General features: G+C 45.2%; 1 protein-coding gene across 2 annotated transcripts in view; it reads right to left on the bottom strand.

The window, feature by feature from the left end:
- Positions 1 to 21,219, bottom strand: part of VASH2 (vasohibin 2) — a 129,940-nt gene that overhangs the window by 53,746 nt on the left and 54,975 nt on the right. For both annotated transcript variants that reach the window (XM_069233911.1, XM_069233910.1), the window contains exons 3-4: positions 6,272 to 6,360; positions 4,053 to 4,109 (exon numbers count right to left, since the gene is read on the bottom strand). In XM_069233911.1, coding sequence (XP_069090012.1) covers positions 4,053 to 4,109; positions 6,272 to 6,360 — 146 coding nt within the window. The remainder of the gene's footprint in view (positions 1 to 4,052; positions 4,110 to 6,271; positions 6,361 to 21,219) is intronic.

The raw sequence follows: 21,219 nt of genomic DNA on the forward strand, positions 1-21,219 counted from the left end.
TCCCCTCTGCCACATAATTCCAGTGGCCCTGCATATAACTAAAGGGCTAGCAGGCCACTGGAATATTATAGCAAACAAGGCCCTTAAAACACAAGCTACTCCCAAATGTAAAGAAAAGTTTGAACCATAAAAGAACGTAAAAAGACCCTGTATTGTGGGAGGGGTTATTTTGGGGTCTCCACTAACCTAGTGTGGGGACACAGATGATCTAGACAGAAACAGCACGATGTATTGAGCGTTTTGACGGTGGTCCCATTGTACTAGGAACATCGCAAGGTGAGTTATGAGCAAAAACGTTTTGTAAAAGGAATGCCCTGCAAAGCATTATGGGGTGAGTTTGAGTGCTGTATGCAGTTTGAGTGCCGTATGTTGACTGTAATGCTTAGAACAGCCGCTAGATGACACCACAATAAAAATAGCATTCCTAAGAAGCATGGTAACATAACCATATAGTTTGCCCCTTGAGGGCATAACCACATGAAAACAGATTGGGAATAAGTAATACAGCCTAACCATATATTTAGACCCTAGAGGGCATACTTCATTACACATTTTCATGACTAGCAGGCCTATTTGAATATTATAAGAAGGCCCTCGAAACACAAACTACTCCCAGCTGTAAAACAAACGTTGCAGCCATAAGAGAGCTTAAGAAGACACTGAATGGTGTAAGGGGTTATTTGGGGGGGTCCCCCACTAACCTAGTGTGGGGACCCAAGAGATGATCCAGACAGAAAGAGCGCATTGTGGTGAATGTTCTGAAGATTTTTGAAAGGCAAGCCCAGGAACGTACGAAAGTGATGGGAATGAGATGGACGTGGTTAAAGCCCATAGAATAGAGTACAATGGGTCGAAAAGCAGCACTTGATCACTCCTATGCTCGACCTACTGAAGTGAAGGCCTTGTTTCCCATCTGGACACAAGCCACAACGATTTGACCAGTTGGACTTCTGAACAAACAGTGTTCAAGGGAACACAACAGAAATTTACCTGCACCGCAAGTTTACAAGTGTGGTTTTACAAGCTAGTTTCTATCCACATTCTCATGCTCTGTGCAGGAGTACCAACCCTTGGTGTTATGAGAAAGTCAATGACAGTTGAAAATAAAGGCACCTCAATGCTCTCATTGTCAGTAGAGGGGCGACTGTCTTGAGTATAGACAAGATGCTTCCAACAATGCCTTCAGGGCCTCACTCAGGTATTTTAACAGTTTCACTGTAGTAAAGTTGCTGCATGAATAAGGCAACTGAAGTTCAACTCTCCTATTCAGTGTCCCAACTTTCTACACTGCCTCTTGGCCTTGTACAAAGCATGGGAACACATCCTAGATAATTCATACATACTGCTGTCCAGTGCAGGAGGTGTTAACCTAGGGAGATCTAAGGCTGAGAAAGGTGCAACAGGCACTGTCCTGGAGGCAGGCTGAGGAGGGCATGTTGGATTCTTCCATCTTCAAAGGCACAAAAATGTAGACAGAGACATTCACAGCCTTTTCACGCATAAAGCACCAAAGTCACTTTACTTTACAGACAGGTAAAATGGCTGTTAAAAAAATGTAAGAAATGTGCAAATGTATAATTTCAGGGCCCTAACATGCTAGGATAAAAAAAACTGAAATACGTATGCAGAGCTCAGTAGTCCTTATCTGCACTATAATTTATGTACCAAAAACGAGAAGCTTACTTGGCTATCAAAAAGGAGCGGTTCAAAGTTTCAAGTAACTCTAAAGACACACTGTTTTACTTTCAAAATTCAATGCTCAAGTCTTACAAAGTATTCAACCTTTGTTGCTTAAATCAGCCTGGAATCAAAATGCATTAAAATATTCATGCATTTATATACCCTAACCCACATCATACAAGTGAAAACTATATTCTAGAACGTTTTAGAAAAATGTATAGAAAATAAGAACTGCATGGATAACTGCCCCGACACAGCAATACTAAATTCGCTCAGGGCAAGCTACTGTCTTCAAATCTACAAACCGAGTTAACTGGCCACGATTTGGGTTAAAATAGATATCATGATTCAGCAGATTCCGTAGTTATGTTTAGAAGTATTTTTAAAGTGCTTGAATACCCAGGCAGATTTCAAGGATCTAAAAGAGGTGAGTAGACAATTATTCCTACAACAGTAGACCCGTTGGCAGAAGGGCAGGTTTTTAAGGCTTTACAGAAGGAGAAGGGCTCCTGAATGATTAAGGCAATGGGGAAAGAAGTTCAACAGTGCAGGCGTCAGAACGGAGAAATAACAGCCACCCCAATGTCTTCACCCAGTGACTGATACACACAGCCAGGGCCTGCACAGTGGACTCTGAGGGGGAAATGGTATTGTCAAGGTCGCTTAAAAAAAGTGAGAAAACTTTAAAAGAAAGATAGATCTATACTATACTCTTAAGACAGAGCATACACTTGAAATAAATAACTTGTATTAAAATGGTTATGATGTAAAAACAATCTTAAAAACACACACAAATCTGCAAGGGACGAGGAAGTCTGAATCATTCCAACTGTTTTGCAAATACATGCTTAAACGTTGTACCTTTTTTTTCTTATAAATGCACTGTTGCTTAAGCTTTCTAGTCTCAAAAACGATGCTGACAGAGAAAGATTTAACGACAAACAAATAAGAATTCATTTCCTCGTGTGTTTAACTAGAATCCTCGTTGTCAATTTTTGTGAGCAATTATTTAATTTACCATTAAATAAGATGCATAATTACCCCCATGCGACCAACACAGGCATTCCTACCAGAATGTCCTTTGCTGATAATGTTCATTCTTTTGTGCAAAAGGCAAAAGTGGCTCCTGGGTGTGGCAAGAGACAGTAGTAAGAGGCTAGCAAAGCTGTCCCGCAATTTCAACTGCAGCCTTTGCCTGGAGACCATTCAGCAAGAAAAAACATTTATTCTACTCCGGTTGGAATGGGAGGGCCATATTAATGTGGCCGCCACCCACTAGCGCTTGCGTTCGCCACAAATGCCCGCTTGACACTGAAGCGCTACTCAAAAGCATCATATGGAACAAGCAGACATAGGATATTTTTTTACCTAATTTGTTATTCTGTTTATTTAACGGAAAAGGTTTCAGAACCTTGATACATTACAGCTTTGTGTCAGCTCTGCCAATATTGGCAAAGACAATCCCTTAGCTTTGCATTCTTTTAAAGGGGCCTCCGTCATTCCAGATGTGGGTTTTGGACACAGTGCTGGATGTTTTGCAAGGAAGCAGGTGTTGCGCAGCTCTGAAAGCCAAGTTGGATTACACTGCCTGCAAACATCTGGCCGCCACTGTACAGTCTAGGCTGAAATTCACACCAGTGTCAATGATTGACATGCTGGTGTGCACATCAATTCTGGAAAAAGTTCTGTGACAGTGTCACAATATTCAGTCGGCTCGCATCAGAAGACCCCACAGTCAAAACACCACTACATTAAAAGCATCTGAGATTTCAAGCAGTCTTAAGACAAAAAGTGACTGATGATCTACAATCAGGGCCACTGGATATATGCGGCAGGGGAGGAGGGACAAATTATGCTACAGGGCTGAGTAAATGATGCAGTAAAAAAAGGCAAATTATGTGGTGCAATGCCACACGTTTTGTGATAGTGTTATTTTGTCATGTTTACACTCAACATTGTCTAGACATTGGCTGCAACTCATTAGTACCAGTTTAGCAGCCAGATATAGCAGTAAGCAACAGAAAGGTGACCAGCCAAGCTTTACAAAGACTCTTCCACTGTACAGCCACACGTGCTGATGACTTTTTAATTAACTTTTGATTCATTTCATGTAGAAACATTAATTAAAATCTGCATATTAAGCAGCAGATGATGGATTATGTGGCAAATGTAGAAAATCTACACTTATGCGAAAAATGCCACCGCTGCGCAACCTCATAGTCGAATAATTCCCGTGGCCCTGGCTACAATACAGGTAAGCACAAGGATCTATGGTTATAGCACAGGCATCCTGTACATAAACCCCAGCAGCATGAAAACAGCATTGCACAAAACTAGAAGACGTATACTTGAATTAATAAAATTGCACTTACCCACTGAGATGCCTTGTTTTTCTAATTTCAAAAAACTGGGTTCCTGTATGATTGTATCTGAGAGTTTGTTAAAGATTGATAACCACAATCATGAAGAAGCACCCAACTAGCAAACACCAACAGGAAGCTCAAAGGGAAGCGCGTAAGCACAAAAAGCTTGTAGAACTTAAAAAATATCTTCCCCATCGTAGTGCATAAACAGGGTCACAACAGGCTGCATATTTCACACAAGCAGAGATCGAAAAAAAGTGAGGAAGGCGTGCACATGCACACAGTCACTGCCACCGCCAATAAATGAACAGACTAAGGGTCCGATTACGACCTTGGCGGATGGGATACTCAAACATGACTGATATCCCGCCTGCCATTTTACAAATTCCATAGGCTATAATGGAACTTGTAATACAGCGGACGAGATATCCGTCACGTTTGTGGCCGAGTATCCCATCCGCCAAGGTCATAATCAGACCCTAAATGTTAATTACGCCTTGGTTGAAAATGGGGCAAGTTACCTAACAGCAGGCACTGAGTGTTATGGCCGATGGTAATGCTGATGGGCAGTCTGCCCTGGGGCTAAAGACGCTCGTGCTCAAGCCCTATGGGGGCTCATCAAGTGCTAAGAACCAGAGCATTGCCTGCCCACATTAAAGCACAGCTCCTTACTCCTGCCAGAGAGCAGCCCCGGGGGATCTGTGCAGAAGCGGCGGCCATTTCCTGATCTCAGATCTGTGGAGAGCTGAGTGAAACCGGCATAGGAGACGCTGGAAGGAATCTCCCAAATAAAGACCTCACAGTTCTTCACCACCAACATCCAAAGAGGCCCTCAGGAGAGGACAACCCCGCACAAGTCAAGAAGACTAGTTAGTTTCCCAGAGGGACGTCCGATCTTACCCGCTTCACTGGCAGCGTCATGAAAAGCTACAAGTCAAAGTCATTGGGGAGGAACTGCTTTTCTAATTTTAAGAAACCACGACTTGCCATTTATGAATGATGACGTTTTTAGTTAATCTGCTGAAATAATAAATCTACCCCACGAAGCCTCTTGTTTGGACAGCTAAGAACAACAGATTTAGAAAGCCATATTTGTAACCCTCACCCAGAAATATGTGCAGTAATAAATACATTTACTGGCAGAAACTTGACAGGTCACAGAGCAGCTAGCTACACTCCAGGGTCTGAGAAATACATTGTCACATGCAACTCATGGTGATGTCTGCAAAAAATACCTGGCAACTTCAAAGTGCCCCAGACTGATGCCTCCGACAGGCTGATCCTGAGCTGGCTTAAGGCTTACTTCTGTCTCAGATACACCACATGGCCCTGCCTGTGTGACTCCAAGCACTTACGGGGCAGACAGGTGGACCTAAGAAAACATTCACGCCTCAGCTGCGTCCACGATCTGGAACTGAAATGGCAAACCTTAAAGTGACAATAGTAAACTCGTTCACACATTAAAGCCAAGAGAGGAAGCTCGAGACACCGTAGATGGAGCCAATAAGGTTCTGGGACTGGACAGATGACAATTGTGCACTTTAAATGGGCTGAGGTAAAACAGGCGCAGTGCAGGAAGAAACTGGATGGTCTCAAGGCGAAATCTTTCTAAAATAAATTACTTCATATTTTTCTGGCTCCATATTTGGAAGAACGCTTTGGTAGCTGCAAACAGTTACATACTTCACGACATAGCCGAGCCCTGACACTAGAAGTATATCTGCCAGCTTCACAAATCTTTGCACAACATTCCTTTCCAATGCAGACTTCAGCGGCTGGCAACGTCCTGAGAAAACTTTAGAAACATGAGCTGAAGACCGGGTGCACCCAGGCCTGCGATTGGGAACCACGCAAGTGGCATCCAAGGCCTGTAACTGGTAATCACACAGGGGGTAACTAAGGCAACTGGCAAACTAAGGAGGCAACCAAGGCCTGTATCTGATGGCCACACAGGGAGCCATCCAAGGCCTAATACTGGCAACCATGCGGGCAGAGGGCAAGGGGTGGTGGAACGACTTTGGAAAAGTTGGGTCAATCAGATGTCCCTTGCAATGGTACTGATATTTTTGTTCCAACCGACTAGAGACTGCTGAAGTGGACATGCTTTGTCTGAGTGTTCTGTCCCTTTCCAGTGCGCCAACTGAGCCTTCTTTATGAAGTGTAGGCGCAAGTGCAAATACCAAAAAGAAATGGTTAACATCTCTGAGCGGAGCCTTGTGAAAGGATACTGCAACAGCTTCATGTAATTTTGCACTGCCTGGAGCCAATCTGGGATGGACATCGAAGACTTGTAGCTTGGCACTGCTGGTATTAAGGGCTGGGAAAAAAAAAATATCCAAATTAAAGATTTGCAACCAATGCAGCCATTTCACATTCGATTGTTCACATGCAGCCAAAATAGCACAAACGTTTAAAGACTGACGCATTCAAGGACCTGCACGTTATTCGTTGCCGCTTGTTCACGTTAATGTCCAACGAAGCTCTGTCCTGCAAACAAATTCAACATGACGTCTGACTTTAACACCTGTCCCACCTCTGGATCAAAAGACTGCTAGAATCACAGGAAAGTGTGGTCCAGAAGGTGTAGGACCTCGGAAAATCCGCAGCACTGGAGTAAACCCAGTGCTCTAGGTCTTACGTGGGACTCCTTTCGAATGCTACACGTGTATGTATATAAGAAGGCCTGTATGACAACCCCTCTAGATCATGACCCAAACCGTTCTGCTAACAACTAGATCTATTGTAATGTGACAGCAAAGCTCACAGCCTTTTATTCCGTAGTGATGTTTTTTTATCCACTCCCCCAAGACGAGGTGAGGGGTCTCAACCTCAAGACACCAATATGCACGCCTGCCCCTCAAACTTCACCACTGTCTAAGGAGGCGGCCTCCTATAAGCCCACCGGTACCCTAAAAAAAGTCTCTTCTTGCACTCACCCACTAAGTAACCATGTTTGATTAGCACACCTCACATTTGTAGGGCCGTGGAGTCTTGGAACCCTTTCTGCATGGTCCGAGGGACTTTTAACGGACTAGTCATGGTGGTCTGTTGTCAATGTTGCCCGTAAATGAAGAGTGGTCTCCTCCCAAGCAGGATTCGGTGGCAGTTTGTGTTTTTATTCATTACGATCAACTAGCTGTGTATAAGTCTACTCTGGAACTCTGAGGGCTAGTTTGAGTAAAAGTGCATGCTAGTAATAGTGTGCGGTATATGGCTCTGTGCTGTCGGGATGGGATTTCTCTCTAGGATGCCAATATATATTTGGTTTAGCAGCCATACAGTTTCAAAGCTATGTTGCACTCATGCGAGTAGGATATGGCTTGATTAACATGTTTGAAGAAATGTGTTCTGTACATTATGGTTTGTTCTGGCTGAGGTGTTCTGCTGACTCAGGAGAGGATTGGCTACGTGAAGACACAAAGGAGATGTTGGGTCAACAAAACTTTGCCAGCTCTATGGCTTTTGTGTAATGTGTGTGAGAGCGCCAGGGGGAGAGTTCACAGATTTTGTTGGAGTTGAGAGATTATCTGAATGCATGCGATAAGTGAAGTTCTATGGTTTGTTAATTCATAAATTCTGTTAAGGGGGGCCAGAGATAAGAAATACACCACATCTTGTCTGTGTTAGACAGGTTATAGAATCTGTGTTGGTTGTTAGTTTAAGGAATCCTGGTAGTAAATGCGGGTGGTAGCTCTAGAAAGATGGTTAATCATCCACCCCCCACACCCTACACCTGGCCACCTTCAGCAGCCACTGAAGCACACTATTGTTGAGGTAAGGCATACAAACTAACCTATGCCTTCCCTCTTCGGTGGATGAGCCTCCTAAAGTAGGCGGACATCCCCCTTGGACTCTCATAAAGCGGCAAACAGGTGATTGTTTAAACCATGAAGAGTTATTGCTTTTCTCATAGTTGGTTCAGATTGTTCTGGTACTCCTTTACCTTCCCAACCCCACTTTCTCTTGTATGCAGTACATGAGTAGTTCACACCAGCTATGCTCCTCAAATCAAACCAAACCACAAAACTAAACCCCAGCTGCTACCACACATTTTTTTAATAAGTAAGGCCAATTGTCTACTGAAGCCTGGTTCTCTGCACATAGTCCTCCTTCAGACCTTAAAATAAGAGCCAGCTGTCTCACAGGTCTCCTCACACTCTTGAGATTGCATCTCTTCCCTTCAGAGTCTTGTGTGGTTGACAACCCCCATCCACCCTGCCCCAGCTGGCATTCCACTGGGTCATTGCCTAACCAAGCTCAACTGTTTTCAACAATCATCCAACATGTAGGCAATAGCTGGTATAATTTCGTAGGCTGCTGAGACATCTTTCGTTTTCACTCCTCTAGGTGCTGACACAGCACAGGTGTTACAAGAAACTCTTAATGCTAAACAGATCTTTCCCAGAACACGTTCCTCGCTTTCTCTTGCACGTGGCATAATGGCTTCTGGGTCGGTCTTTAATCTTGTGTTTTAGGCCACACCTTTGTGGCTCATGATTTAGAGTGAGGAACTCTTGCTTCATATAAGATCAGTTTCCAAGGAGTCTGTGATGAGTTCTCGATTACTTTCCTTATGCTGAGTCATGGAAGTAAGATCCCCTCTCATATAACTTCATATGATACCCTTTCTAAACTCTTTCTCCTTCTGCTCTCAGTGATCGGCATTGCTATTGAGAAGCAGTGAACCCATGCCAATAAGTCACGCAGCATGCCCCAACCACGCTATGCAAATAGTTCAGCTGAACTATTCTAAAAGGCGGAGGGGCACCCCCATCGGCATAGAAATATTTGCAGCATTTCTTCTACACAGCGCCGAAAAAGAAGCTATTCAAGCCTGGTTGAATTCCTAGGGATCCAGGTGTTATTTCTTCTGGACCGTCCTGAAAGTTCTCCTAAAGGACTCGGTTTTGTTGGTCTGGGGATTCCTGTCACACCAAATAGCTGTTCCTGGTGACTGGCCCTTCTGTTCCATGCGTTGAGCTTTAGGACGGTCACCCCTCAATCTCCTTCTGAATCTTCTGCAACACCGTTTTCTACTTTCACATTTAAAGAGCTTACTTCCCCTCTCATTTCCAGCCAGAAAGCTCCCAGTCCAGTTGCTGAAGATCATACCTTTTACCAGGCAGGGATGTTCTTTGTTGTGATCTGTGTGGGTTCTACAGACTTGAAAAGTGGCACTCCTAGCCTTGGAGTCCTCTGGGAGAATCTGTCCTTTTGGAGGTATTCTTTCTGCTTTTTCAGCTGCCATCGCAGTTTACCAGTTGGTGTTACTCCATAGATGGAAAGACTGTTAGCTTCCAAGCAGCTAATGTCAAAGCCATAGTTTATCAGTAGCTCTCAAGACCACCAAACACCAAAATCCTGCTGCTGGAACATCAGCTAGTCTGTACCAATACATGATTTTGTCATGTAGGGTGGCTGAACACCCTCCAGACCCTACAACCCCCTCCCCCCCCAAATACCCCTAAAAGAAAATTAGCAGCCACTATTAGCTGTTGACTTTAACCAAGGGTGGACTCCCCCGAAGCTTCCTCCATCAAGGTGTTATAACACGAGGCACCAAGTAAGTCAACTTCAGCAACAGGAGTCTTCAATTGATATTATGCTCATTTTTTTTTTTTTAAACCATAGAGAAGAACAAGTAACGTCTCTCTCAATAGGGCCAATTTAACTACAACAGGGGCACATGAACAAACAGGGGCTACAATTTTAGATTTTTCTTTAATGGTAAACTAAAGGGGACCCAGATTCCCTCAATAGAAAGCACCAAAGAGGGAAGGGTTTGTAGTAAATCTATATGGACCTCAAATGCATTAGTTTATAAGTCAAGGGCAAACTCAGTGGCCTCAAAGTACTGAGCTAGTGAATTAACTGAATCCTCAGAAATAGTCAGATTGCCATACTGCCCCAGGTTGTCATTTAATCATCCAGAAGGCCCTGTGGATACACGTGTGTGTCTGTGTCTTGCTATATCCGAGCCAGCATCCTACAGGGAGAGAGCCCCGGCCTTCCACAAACTACGCTCAGGGTTGTCAGGCAGGCAGCTGCAATTGGGGCACGTACTACAGCCCTGTAAGTATGGCAATATAATCCCACTTGAGGTTGATGTACAACTTCCACTGTTATCCTACTAAACTGTCGGAGATAATATCAACAAAAAGTATCCTATCAAAAACAAACCTAACTGAGGTACTAAGAAATAAAGCAATGGAGGAGTATTAACTAGACACTCCGAGCCTCCAATGCTGAGGTTACTCACCCCACCGACTCTTGGCGTGCCTCGGTTAGCTTATTGGATCAAAATGGCTACCTCATTTCATGAGGCAAGATTGCACTTTGAAAACGAAAAGAGAACCTCTGAAATACAAGCAGGAAAATGGGCAGAATGTACCACGTACCCGGTCAGACAACGCACTTTGCAGGAGCTAATGTCATGTCACTATGGAGACAGGGTTGGTTTTAAAGTTCCTACTGCCAACAGCAGCGGAGCTGTCACAACCTAACTGCACCCCTTCTTATGTAGGTCTTAACCACCCTGGAGGGGCTTTGATGAAAGAGCAGGGAGAGCTGCCAATCACAATAAAGAGATTATCCAACACTGCAACAGATAGTCAGGTCACTTTAGGACCAGTCAACAGCCCTTCCTCCTGTGATGCGAGGTGTGGTTGATCCAACTGGATCCTCCATTCCTTGTAGCCTGCTGCGAACACAATCTTCCAAGCAGAGGAGTGTAATCCGTTTGAAGGTTATTCGGGCTTTGACTAGATTCCAATGTCACTGCCTAAGTATCGAGGCCACGTGCGCCAATTTAGCAGTTTGACTGCCTTAGTTGCCTGGTCTTGAAGCACCCACAATAGACCCCTTGGATTTTGTCAAGGCTGCATAAAAACACATAACAGTAGTCCAGCGATGCCTCATGGGACAGGCTTACGGGAGAGCGCCAACAGCTAATCGTTACGCACAGTGCTGTAGCAACTTTGGAAACCTGTACTGTGGATGTTTCTGCTTTTATATACCTTTTTAGATTTATCTGTCACATTTAATATGGATATTTTCTTTTCCGTACATAGTGATAAATATTAATTTTCGCACTGCTCCAAACAGAAGATTTAAGCCATCCCTCTGCTGTATGAACATTTCAATATCAAATTAGCTTATATTTTATGCATTACTAATCTTTATGAAACCTAAGCTGCTGTCAACATACCAGGGATATCAAGCAAGAAAACCTTATGCACTGAGAACAGGGCTATTAAAGGACTGAAGTAGAAACGTTTAAAACTAAACAACATTTAATATCGGACAGCTCAGTCACTACTTGTGGACGGTACAATGTAGATAATGGAAGTAATGCCAAGACTGCAAAGAGCCATGCATCGTTCAGTGCGGGACAAATGGCAAATGCTGCAAAGAACCCAAGTGAAAATGGCCACACAGAGTGTACCGATGCAATGGTATAGCGCTTACTACCCCTATGTGGGGTGCTGAAGCGCTTAGTCTGACTGGTAACAAGCTATACTGTGTAGGGTGTATAGCACGGAGGGTGTGGTTTTTTTGGTCTATATGGGGACTGTTCCCATGCTGTGCATGATGAGCACCGAGGTTCGTTATGAAATGTAACACCTAGCGGGGTGATGGGTGAGGGCGTGCGAGAGATAGACTTGCAAATAATAAATCAGAACTCACCAGCTTAGGCACAAGGGCAGCAGAATGCTGTGTGCCAGCACTCCAAAATGTAAGTAATGCATATTTTAGTGAGGGTGAGAGGCAAACACTGGAACGAGCCAAACTCCAAGCATACTTTAGTAGTAAGAAGTTAATGGGCAGCTCCGGGAGCAGCATGTGTACAATACTGTGTTATCCTGGAACCAGCCTGTGCTACAGTGAAAAATGCCACATACAATAAGAGTCATCAGCCCAAAGAGTTGCTGACCAGGGGCTGGTAGCATGTAATTGCACTGGAATCTTGTGTAGGATGTGGTGGTGTACCAGACGGGTGGTAGGAAGTGACATTACACTTGCAAAGGTCCATCCTTGAAAAGCTTGTCCTGGGTCTGGTGCGGGTAAGCCTGAGCCTGGATCTGGTGTGATCAAGGCACTACAATCTGTGAAGTGTTTTCAGAGAAGAGAGAGTCTATGCTGATTCACGGAAAGCCTACATGCGTTCGTTAATTGAAAGGAACTAGCTATCCGTGTCAGAAAGTGGGATCACAATTGATCAACATTGCAAAGGTTCCTGAAATCATCAATTCCCCATCGACAGGAGGCACCCACAAACAAACAAACAAACCAAAAAAAACGACACTGGACTCGTGCACAAGTATCATAAAAAACAGCGTCAGATCCCAGATATGTGCTGCTCGAGCAAGAACAGTGCGTTGCGCAAAGCACGTGGAGGCCATTTGGTGTCTTTTCTGTCACGGTGCAGACTAAAAGTGTGCTGGAAAGTCAGGGAGAAGAAAGATGGGTTTAAAGGAGCGGTCTCGCCACATTTGCAGACCTTTAACTAACAGTGCTCGGTTATAAGCGCACAGAAGCCATTTAAATAAACTCTGGGTAGTTAAACGATTCAATGCCAAGAAATGGCCTCCAGGGACATCCTTCCTTCACAAAGAGGCGTGGCTTCCACCACCTTACCTCATGAATCCTTTCTGGCAGCATCTTAGGTAAGCCAAACTCAGAGTAAATGCATCCATCTGGGCCCAGTCTGTGAGGCAAACCGTGAATCGGAATCTCAATAATATAAGTAACAGAGCACATAAAACACGAGCTCCAAAGCAGAGACCGTCAAGGTAACTCATGTTCTGGATAATCTCACATGGAGCACATCCCAGATAGATGCGCTCACCCTCCTTCTAGTGCCCACAGGACAATCTATCCTAATGTTTTTGGCATATTCTGTGGCGCTCCCCTTGGATAGTATGCAGCCCAGCACTGGTCAGCAATTACCACTCTCGAGAAACTATCAGGCTGCACGACATTGTTAAATAACTGGTAAGTACCACGCCCAACCTACTTACGTTTTCTTGGTGCTACACAAACACTGAATAGAAAGCATATACGCTACATAAATTACGGCTTCCCAGCGCTTGAACTGTTTATTTGGTTGTTTAATAGAGCGCTGCTGCCTGCCAATCACTACAGATTTGTTGACAAGTCCAGGTCCATGCAGCATATAGCAAAATAAGAGGTAGAACTATGAACACCTTTCTCGTGTCCGCCATGGAGGACAAGAATTATGAACAAAGATCAGTAAAAGGCAAATATGTACCCAAGAAAAACAAGGCTGATTTGATTGACAGGGGCAGGTTGAAAGGGAGGGATTTGGAACTCCTGCCGACAGTTGTGTCCAGCAATCTGAAGGCACTAATTTCACTTGTCTCCCTTGGTTTGATGATCGCTCAGAGTGTAATCCCACAGAAAACAGACTAAACATATTAGTTTATTTCCCACTAAATGCAGCCAGCAGCCAAGAATCAACAATCAGCAGGCAGGACTAAGTAACACAGGGAGGGGTTTCCTGAGAGCCTTCCCATGTCACCTCAAAGTGCAGGGTGAAACTGGGAGGATTTCACATCCTAAAAACATAACCCCAAACCACTACTTCTGAAATGTAAAACCAACTAAAATGCAGATTATTCTATACAGCTGGACAAGGTAATAAGAACACTTGTGGTACCGCTGTCGATTACATCCCAGAGGAAAGCAGAGGAAGATTCTGGTTACACAACACCCCCTTCTCCTCCGTCCCTGAAGCTACTCTAAAGTTAGTGCCTTTCAGGCCAACCACACCTCCTGAGGGGTCATTCTTGGAACTGCAACAGACAGGTCCACTCTCTGCATTCTGTGTGCAACCGTGTGTGCTGGCTGGGGAAAGAGGAAGGAAGCAGGTTGCCATCATGGTTCCCTCGGACCAGTTTCGCCCCCCAATCCCCCTCCCCTCCCCGCTCTGCCAAAGCACCATGCTGAGACCAACTCCTGCCTGGCCTAAGCAGCCTTAAGGATCCTTCCAGGCACAACAGCACAGAGCACTGGGACTCCCCTCAGGAGCTCTAGGCGGTGCTTCTGCCTGCCCCGCTTCCACCAGTCACCCAGAACGCTCTGCTGTGTCGCACACCATCTTGTTAGTGGGGTTCAGGACTATAGGACTTTTCCAGTAAGTTGCCATTCCCCTGCTCCGTTCAGCTTTTAAGAGTCAAACATGACATACCTGTTCCATTACGTTATCTGTAGTCACTGATTACGTTACACATCTTGGCCCATTCCATAAGATTTATTGGATTGCTATGCAACACCTAAACACATGACCGCTCCCCGCCCCCACAGCTTTTTAGACGGGAAGACACACACACACACACAGCACCCCCCACCACCCACACACAGCACCCCCTCCCCCCCACCCACACTGTTTATGATTCATGTTTTAGTGAAGTCTTCATTCTTCTGGTGTATGTGCACAGAAAGTAGCTGTGCGCGTGGACGGTGTACTGTGCAGACATCCTAAGCAGACCCAAGAAGGGACAAGCACCCGCTGTAATGGCGGCCGCACACTCATCGCTGCCCCAAGGGCTGGAGGAATCACACTCTGCAACTGAGGCCTCGTGAGAGCCGAGGGCAGTCCCTGCCAACACCCGGCTCATACACTCACGAGTTTGGAAGTGACGGTGGAAGCCACTCATGAGGAGGCCGAGGGCACTGTACGTGAGCGCAGAAAGTCCTCTGTGGCAATCTTTCAATCCTCTCTGACCCCATCCTCCTCCTCCTCTATTGTGGCATTGATTCCACACACAGGACGATTTCTAAACGTGCAAGGGAGTTATATTTTAAAAAAAGAGCGGTCGGGCGCAAAAACACTTTTAGATGATCTAGCCCAAACCCGACGCTGAAGAAAGTAGGCCCGGCTTCAAACGGTTGCACGACACTTCCCTCCCTCCAATCACGGGGAAACCTCCTACACCAGCCACAGCCAGATAGATTTGATTCAGTCCTTAGGTTTCCTTGAAGAATGTATCATTTACTTGTTTCTACTTTTACCGCTCTCGCAAGACACGTCAGTTCTTCAGATAATTAAGCGAACGAACAAAGAAAACGTAGAATTGCCAACACGCTTGCTGTTTCAGTCTGCTTCCCACCCTTCAGAAGGAAAGTGGAACAAAAGAATTCCATGGAAAAGTTGTAAATCAGACTAGAAATTGCATAGGAAGTCAGTTTTTTTTTTTTTTTTTTTTTTTAAATACATGGCCGTGTTATTTTCTGTGTGAGGGGCTTGTGGCCTGCGGTCTAACAGCAGCACATTCCCTCATCGGTTCTGCTTCGGAGTCAGCACGGAGGGGGCTGGCGATGGCGGGGTGAGTCATCTGGGGGATGCGCCGAGTACTGTGAGGACAGCAGCCTCTGCGGGAGGAGCGCGCGCGGTCACGCGCTGTCCGCGCCCCTCGTGCCTCGCCGAGGTGGCCTCGAGCGGAGGCCTTGCAGGGTCAGCTTCGTAGGCTGAAACGGGGCCGGGGTTCCTGCATTTAATGCCCGAGTGGTCCCGACACGGAAGTTGGGGTGCACTGTTCCTACAAGACTACTGCTTCCCAGGAAGGCGGCGATGCTTGCAACAACTCCAGAGCTCGACTACTTCCCTGTCCCGCGCACTGACGCATCGTGGTAATTACCGTGGTCTCGTGCACTGACGCAGAGGAACTCAATCTGAAAAGTTCAAGAAGTGCTGAGCACAAACACAGGGCACCTCTCCTTTCACTCACGCTTCAACAGGCCGAGTATCATCAAAGCCAGCCCTCACGACTTCTGTCCTCATACCACGAGGGTATCAGAACTCTGAAACAGACTAGGAGCAGTTTTTGTTTTATGGACTTTTTCACGGGCAGGTTCAAGTGCACTTTCTGCCGTGACAATTATTAAGTCAACAACTTTGAAGATTCATTTAATCAGCATGTAAACAAGCAAGCCAAAACTCGTGCCCACAAACCGAAAGTGCCTTTACAGCAGTGCTTAATTTGTAAATAAAAAGGTGCCGGTGCTCAAAGCCCTCCTCAAACACGCGGCTGCAGCAATTAAACGTGCGAGCACGGAATACTGAGGCAGCGTAATCCTGAAGCCATTTTGGGCCTCTCCAATCCATTTAAAGCCACTCCCTGCCCCTTCAGCTCACTCTCGCAGTGTTCTACTTTCTCTCTTTGTGACGTTTTTACCTTCAATCCGCCTTTCCCATATGTGTCTTTTGCTCGCAGCAAATGCCTGAGGCAGAAGAATAAGCGCTGGCCCTCACAAATAAGTGCCGGTGCTCAGCACCGGATACAGTCACTAGTGAGTTTACTCAACTGCCAGCTGACTGAAAGCCATACTTTACGTGCCACTCTCTCACACTTCATCCATCACACTAAGCGCTGTGCCCCACATCATCATAACCACGCATCAGAGGTCCTCACCTACCACATGGAAACAGGTTCCCCATAGAAACAAAAGTAATACACTTCCAACCATACAGCCTATGCAAGCGTTTGAGTGAACCACACAGGGATAGTAAGCGCTAGGTAAATGTATCAATTACAACACTATATATGCATTCTTAAATTTGGCAGTGCACTAATGTATTCATTCATCCACCCACTGATTCATGATTGCTTTTATTGGCACATTTAGAAACAACGTGGCTGCCAGTTTAAAATAGAAAAACAAAGGCAAACAGTGTACAATGCCACTCGAATATCGACGCCCAGGAAACCTTGCATTAGGAGGCCATCGTGGAATGGTATTGTGTATTGCATATCACGGTAGTACGGATACAAGATGGCTCAAATGTTGATCCCAAGTATGGTGACCATCTTGGAAATGATTAACCAATAATACACCATGGACAATGTAGACGCACAGTTTAGAAGCTGTGCCCACGCAGGATGTAGCACACTGTAGAAAAAAAATATCAGAGTAGCCTGGTAGCAGTTTCTGGGGAGCTGAAAGGCATGTTACACCTAAAAAAAAAAAAAAAAAAAAGTAGGAAAAAAGACAAGGAAAGAGGTTAAAAAGGGGCCTCTTAAAACGGAGAAAGTTGAAAATTAAAGGAGTGACTCAGCCATAAAACAGACGCACAATCCACTTCAGGTGGATGCACAGAGTTTTCAGGTGACAGGCAGTCACTTACAGAGCAAAAGAGCACACTGCCTGAAGTCAACTGTCCAACTGCCCCATGCTATATACCGTCATTAGCGGAAAATAAATTGCAAATGACTCAAAACAGACCAATGGATGACAAAGGTTAACCCAAAGCCCCTCTATAGATGTATATATATCAATTTTTCGGATGTTTTTCTTTTTATTTACACGATTCCGACAAACAGCTAAAGAGGTTAGGCCAGATATACAACGTACTTGAACGCACACACAAAACAGTATGTATAAACTTAAAAGAAATATTCTATGCAACAGAAAACCTGTGTACGTTTTATTGCACTGAAATAGCCAACTACCCTTAAAGGCCTATTGGTTTACTTTTAACATATGCTTTTCACAATAAATATGTGAGGACTACTGCCTTTGATGTGCGTTCACACAACAAACAGATAAGACTGATTGCATCTGACATATGGCATCATAAACTTGTCACAATAACCAACTGAGCCCTATCGTACTGCGAATAATCTTTCCAACAAGGCATTAAAGCTCAATCTACGCACTCTTTCAGTGGAAGCACACAACTTCTTTCCATCCAATGCTGTAGTTGGGATTTTTAACATGCGGGTTTAGCCCAAACCACAACTCCGAAGCAGTTTTTAAAGCTGTTTATCCGTTAAACACATAAGGTAGACAAGTGATGTGCTGTCGACCAGACCTAAAAAGGGCGCTTCATCCAAGGTAACCTGAACAACTAAACATACTCCGCCCACCTAGTTATCCGATGAGATATAATAACCGATTGCTGGTAGGCCGGATGTTTTAATTCTGAAAGAGATGACTTAGGCTTCCAGTGTCCAGAGCGCGATCAAATATGCACTATTTAGATTGTTTTTTAAAGTTATTTAAAAGACATATGAAAACTTTGCCCATAATGCGTTCGCCATAAATGTTACTGCTATTGCATGTTTTATTGTACAGTGCGCCATAAAGCTTATTAGGAAGTAAATTGGCAATAAATATGGATACCATATGTTGGTATAAAATGCAGTTTAAACGTTTGGCAAATGGAAAACTATTATGGTGATCCAAAGCCAAAAACCTAAGTCACCCAAGGGCAATGCATCCTGCAAAGAGCCTCCGCACACGTCTATTAAAAGTAAGAAGCTGAGCAAACCCATCGATTTTTTTTTTTTTTTTTTTTTTTTTTTTAAATCACACCAGCAACTGCTTATCTATTTGCAGACCGATCGATGCGCTCAGAACACCTGGTCACAGGGTTTGTTTTCGTTGGCCAGCTTCCAGGCAGCCCTCTGCCATCACTTCTTCATCTGTGCTGAACACAGGCCAGCAGACACCATAGCACACTCGTTCACCTGGCGGGCAGCCATTTGTATTCAGAGAGATGTGTGCGGTTGTACACACAAGGCGTCGACACTGCCAAAATGTGGTCACTTAAAGAGACAAACACGTTAATTAAACCCTTGTTTTACTATGCAAGGCAGAAAATCAACGTTCATTGATTCGCCATTCAAACGCCTGTTTTGGCCCACGAGCATATATATACAATAAATACCCCGCCTCATCCCCCCGTCTAACCTAGGAGGCCTCCAGAGTGCCAGCCCGGAGGAGCGAAGGCAGGCACTGCCGCACCCCGCGTCATGCTGAGGTTGTGAGCATTGTTCCGATGCATCTAGATCTCGCGCAGGGTGTTATGTCGCAAGGGTCCCCTCGGTGTCTACGGTCTTGAACAGGATGAAAGGGACCAGGCCGGACAGTCAGCATGCGCCTGGTGGGCCAGGTCACCTCTATGCAAGTGGCAGTAATGAGAAAAGTCCGCGTCCAGACTTTACTTCATGCGCGAAAACTCAGCTTGAAGAGGGAAAAAAAAAAAAAAAAAAACACCCTCCCCCCACCCCAAAAAAAACCTACACATCATGCCGTCCGCCAGGAAGACAAGGGAACTCCATCAACCATCTGCAAAATACTCGAGCTGGGGCGACCCAACAAGAGAGAAATGTTTGAGCTCCAATACAGAATGGACGTAGACTGAAAATGGAGGCTGAACCGTTACTTTTGGGACACGACCACGTCTGAATGTGCATGTAGTTTAGTGTACTGACTACAGTGGGACTGTACCTCGAAAAAACAACCAATAGCAATTGCGTTCTGGCTACCGTATGGAGGAAGTATTTTCACCAAGCTTTGCTAACGTACAATGCAGGTGCAGCACACCAGAACCCGAGAGGGTATTCCGAAACACGTGGCAGTCCCGGCCTTTCCAATAAGCAGGCGACCTTCACACTTCAACTTGGACCCACACAATCCAAACTGGAGGATGAATAACTGTTCACCTTTTCGTCATCATTGTGTGGGTTTTGCATCCTTTGGGATTTTTACGCGCAGTTGGACTGGTTTTGTACGACTCTGGGAAAACAGATAAGTGGCCAAGGATTATTCTCAGAAGTTCAGGTGCTTATGTGAACAGGCTTGCATGCGTTTCTGAAAGCACATTTACCTTCTTTCCTTTGATCTGGAAAAGCCAGAACGCACATAAAAGGCTGCATCCATGCAGCTTAGCACAGGGGCAAAGAGGCACACTTCCTCTTAAAAGAGCCCTTCCTATGTTCACTGAAATAGTTTTTGGTAGACCAGACATTCATGGCATGGTATTCCCCCAGACGGTTTTTCCTTCACTCCTCTATTTTTGCTTAACTTGTTTTTGTTGGCTTGAGGACTCTGTGCATTGTACCCCTGCAAACTAGTGGTAAAGAGCTTATGCTCTTGCCCTATAACATGGTACAATTGATATACCTTTATTGGCAAAATGGCACTACATGTGCCTAGGGCATGCAAGTTAAATTCTACTAGTGGGCTGCAACACTAACTGTGTTAACCACTAAAGTAGCCCTGCAAAACCGGTCTCAGGCCTGCCACTGCAGCCAGTAGTGCAGTTTTACACTGCCATTTTGACCTGCCAAATAAATCTTTTGATAGGTCTAAATGTACTCAACCCTTCCTGAGGTAGAAAGGAAAGAGTGAGGGCTGTGCCACCCCCCCCCCTTTCTGACTTCTAAGGCTAACTACCCTGCCACAGACAAAAGCAGCTCACACCTAGGTCTGCCTGCGTCCTCCTAGACAGACTGAAGCCAAACCCAGGAAAGTGGGCAGGTGTAGATAAAGGGGGAAATCACCCACCCACGCTCCGGCACTGGGTATAAGAAGGTCACCTTCACAACCACTCATGAGAACCCTCCTAGACCAGTGGAAGATTCAGAAGAAAGACTGCCCTCCTTTCTGAAGCAGCAAGATTGGCTCCACTGGCCTTGAACGCAGGATCCCCAGGAGTTACACCAAAAGTAAGTTAGCCGATCTCCTGTTTCAGCTACAGGGACACAACAAACTTCCAGAAACCTTCCCTGCAACTGTCCAGCATTATTGGACCTGCCAGAGTCCTGCTGCTGGCCTCTGGAGGCAGTCCTGATCCCCAAGAGGTGCGCTCCCAGGTCCTGGATCCTTGGCTAGAATCAGTTTACTCCTCCTGCTTCAAAACTGAACTACAGGCGAAAACAGATGTTTGGGGCTCTTCATGGCCTCTAGCCAGTTCATGTCAGTGACGATCACTGCACCTCCCGCCAACTCGAAGTTCTGACCCCAATCTGCTCTTCACACCAAACCGCAATCACCCACCAATGTGAAGCAGCAGCCTCCTGGTGCCGACAACGATCTCCTTACAGCCCCCACCAACGCGAAGCACTAGCAAAGGCACCTCGGGTGGCACAGAGAGTAGGTAAACTCTTCACTAGGACAAACCTGGTCCCTGAATTCAAACTCCACTCCATTGTGGTCTGTTTGCACTTGGGTCTTTGACCCAGGGCAGAGCAACCAGATATCTGCAGGTGGCACTTAATGGGTTTTGGAGCCAATTTTACCAGGAACTTAAAAAAAAAAAAAAAAATGTAAGTCTGGTTCTACTTATTGGATTTGTCGTTTTGCTGTCATTTTATTATTTAAAAATTACTCTACTTGGTTTGGGATTTTACTTGTGTTTTCATTTTAT

This window comes from Pleurodeles waltl, chromosome 5, assembly GCF_031143425.1.
Source record: "Pleurodeles waltl isolate 20211129_DDA chromosome 5, aPleWal1.hap1.20221129, whole genome shotgun sequence".
Lineage (NCBI taxonomy): Eukaryota > Metazoa > Chordata > Amphibia > Caudata > Salamandridae > Pleurodeles > Pleurodeles waltl.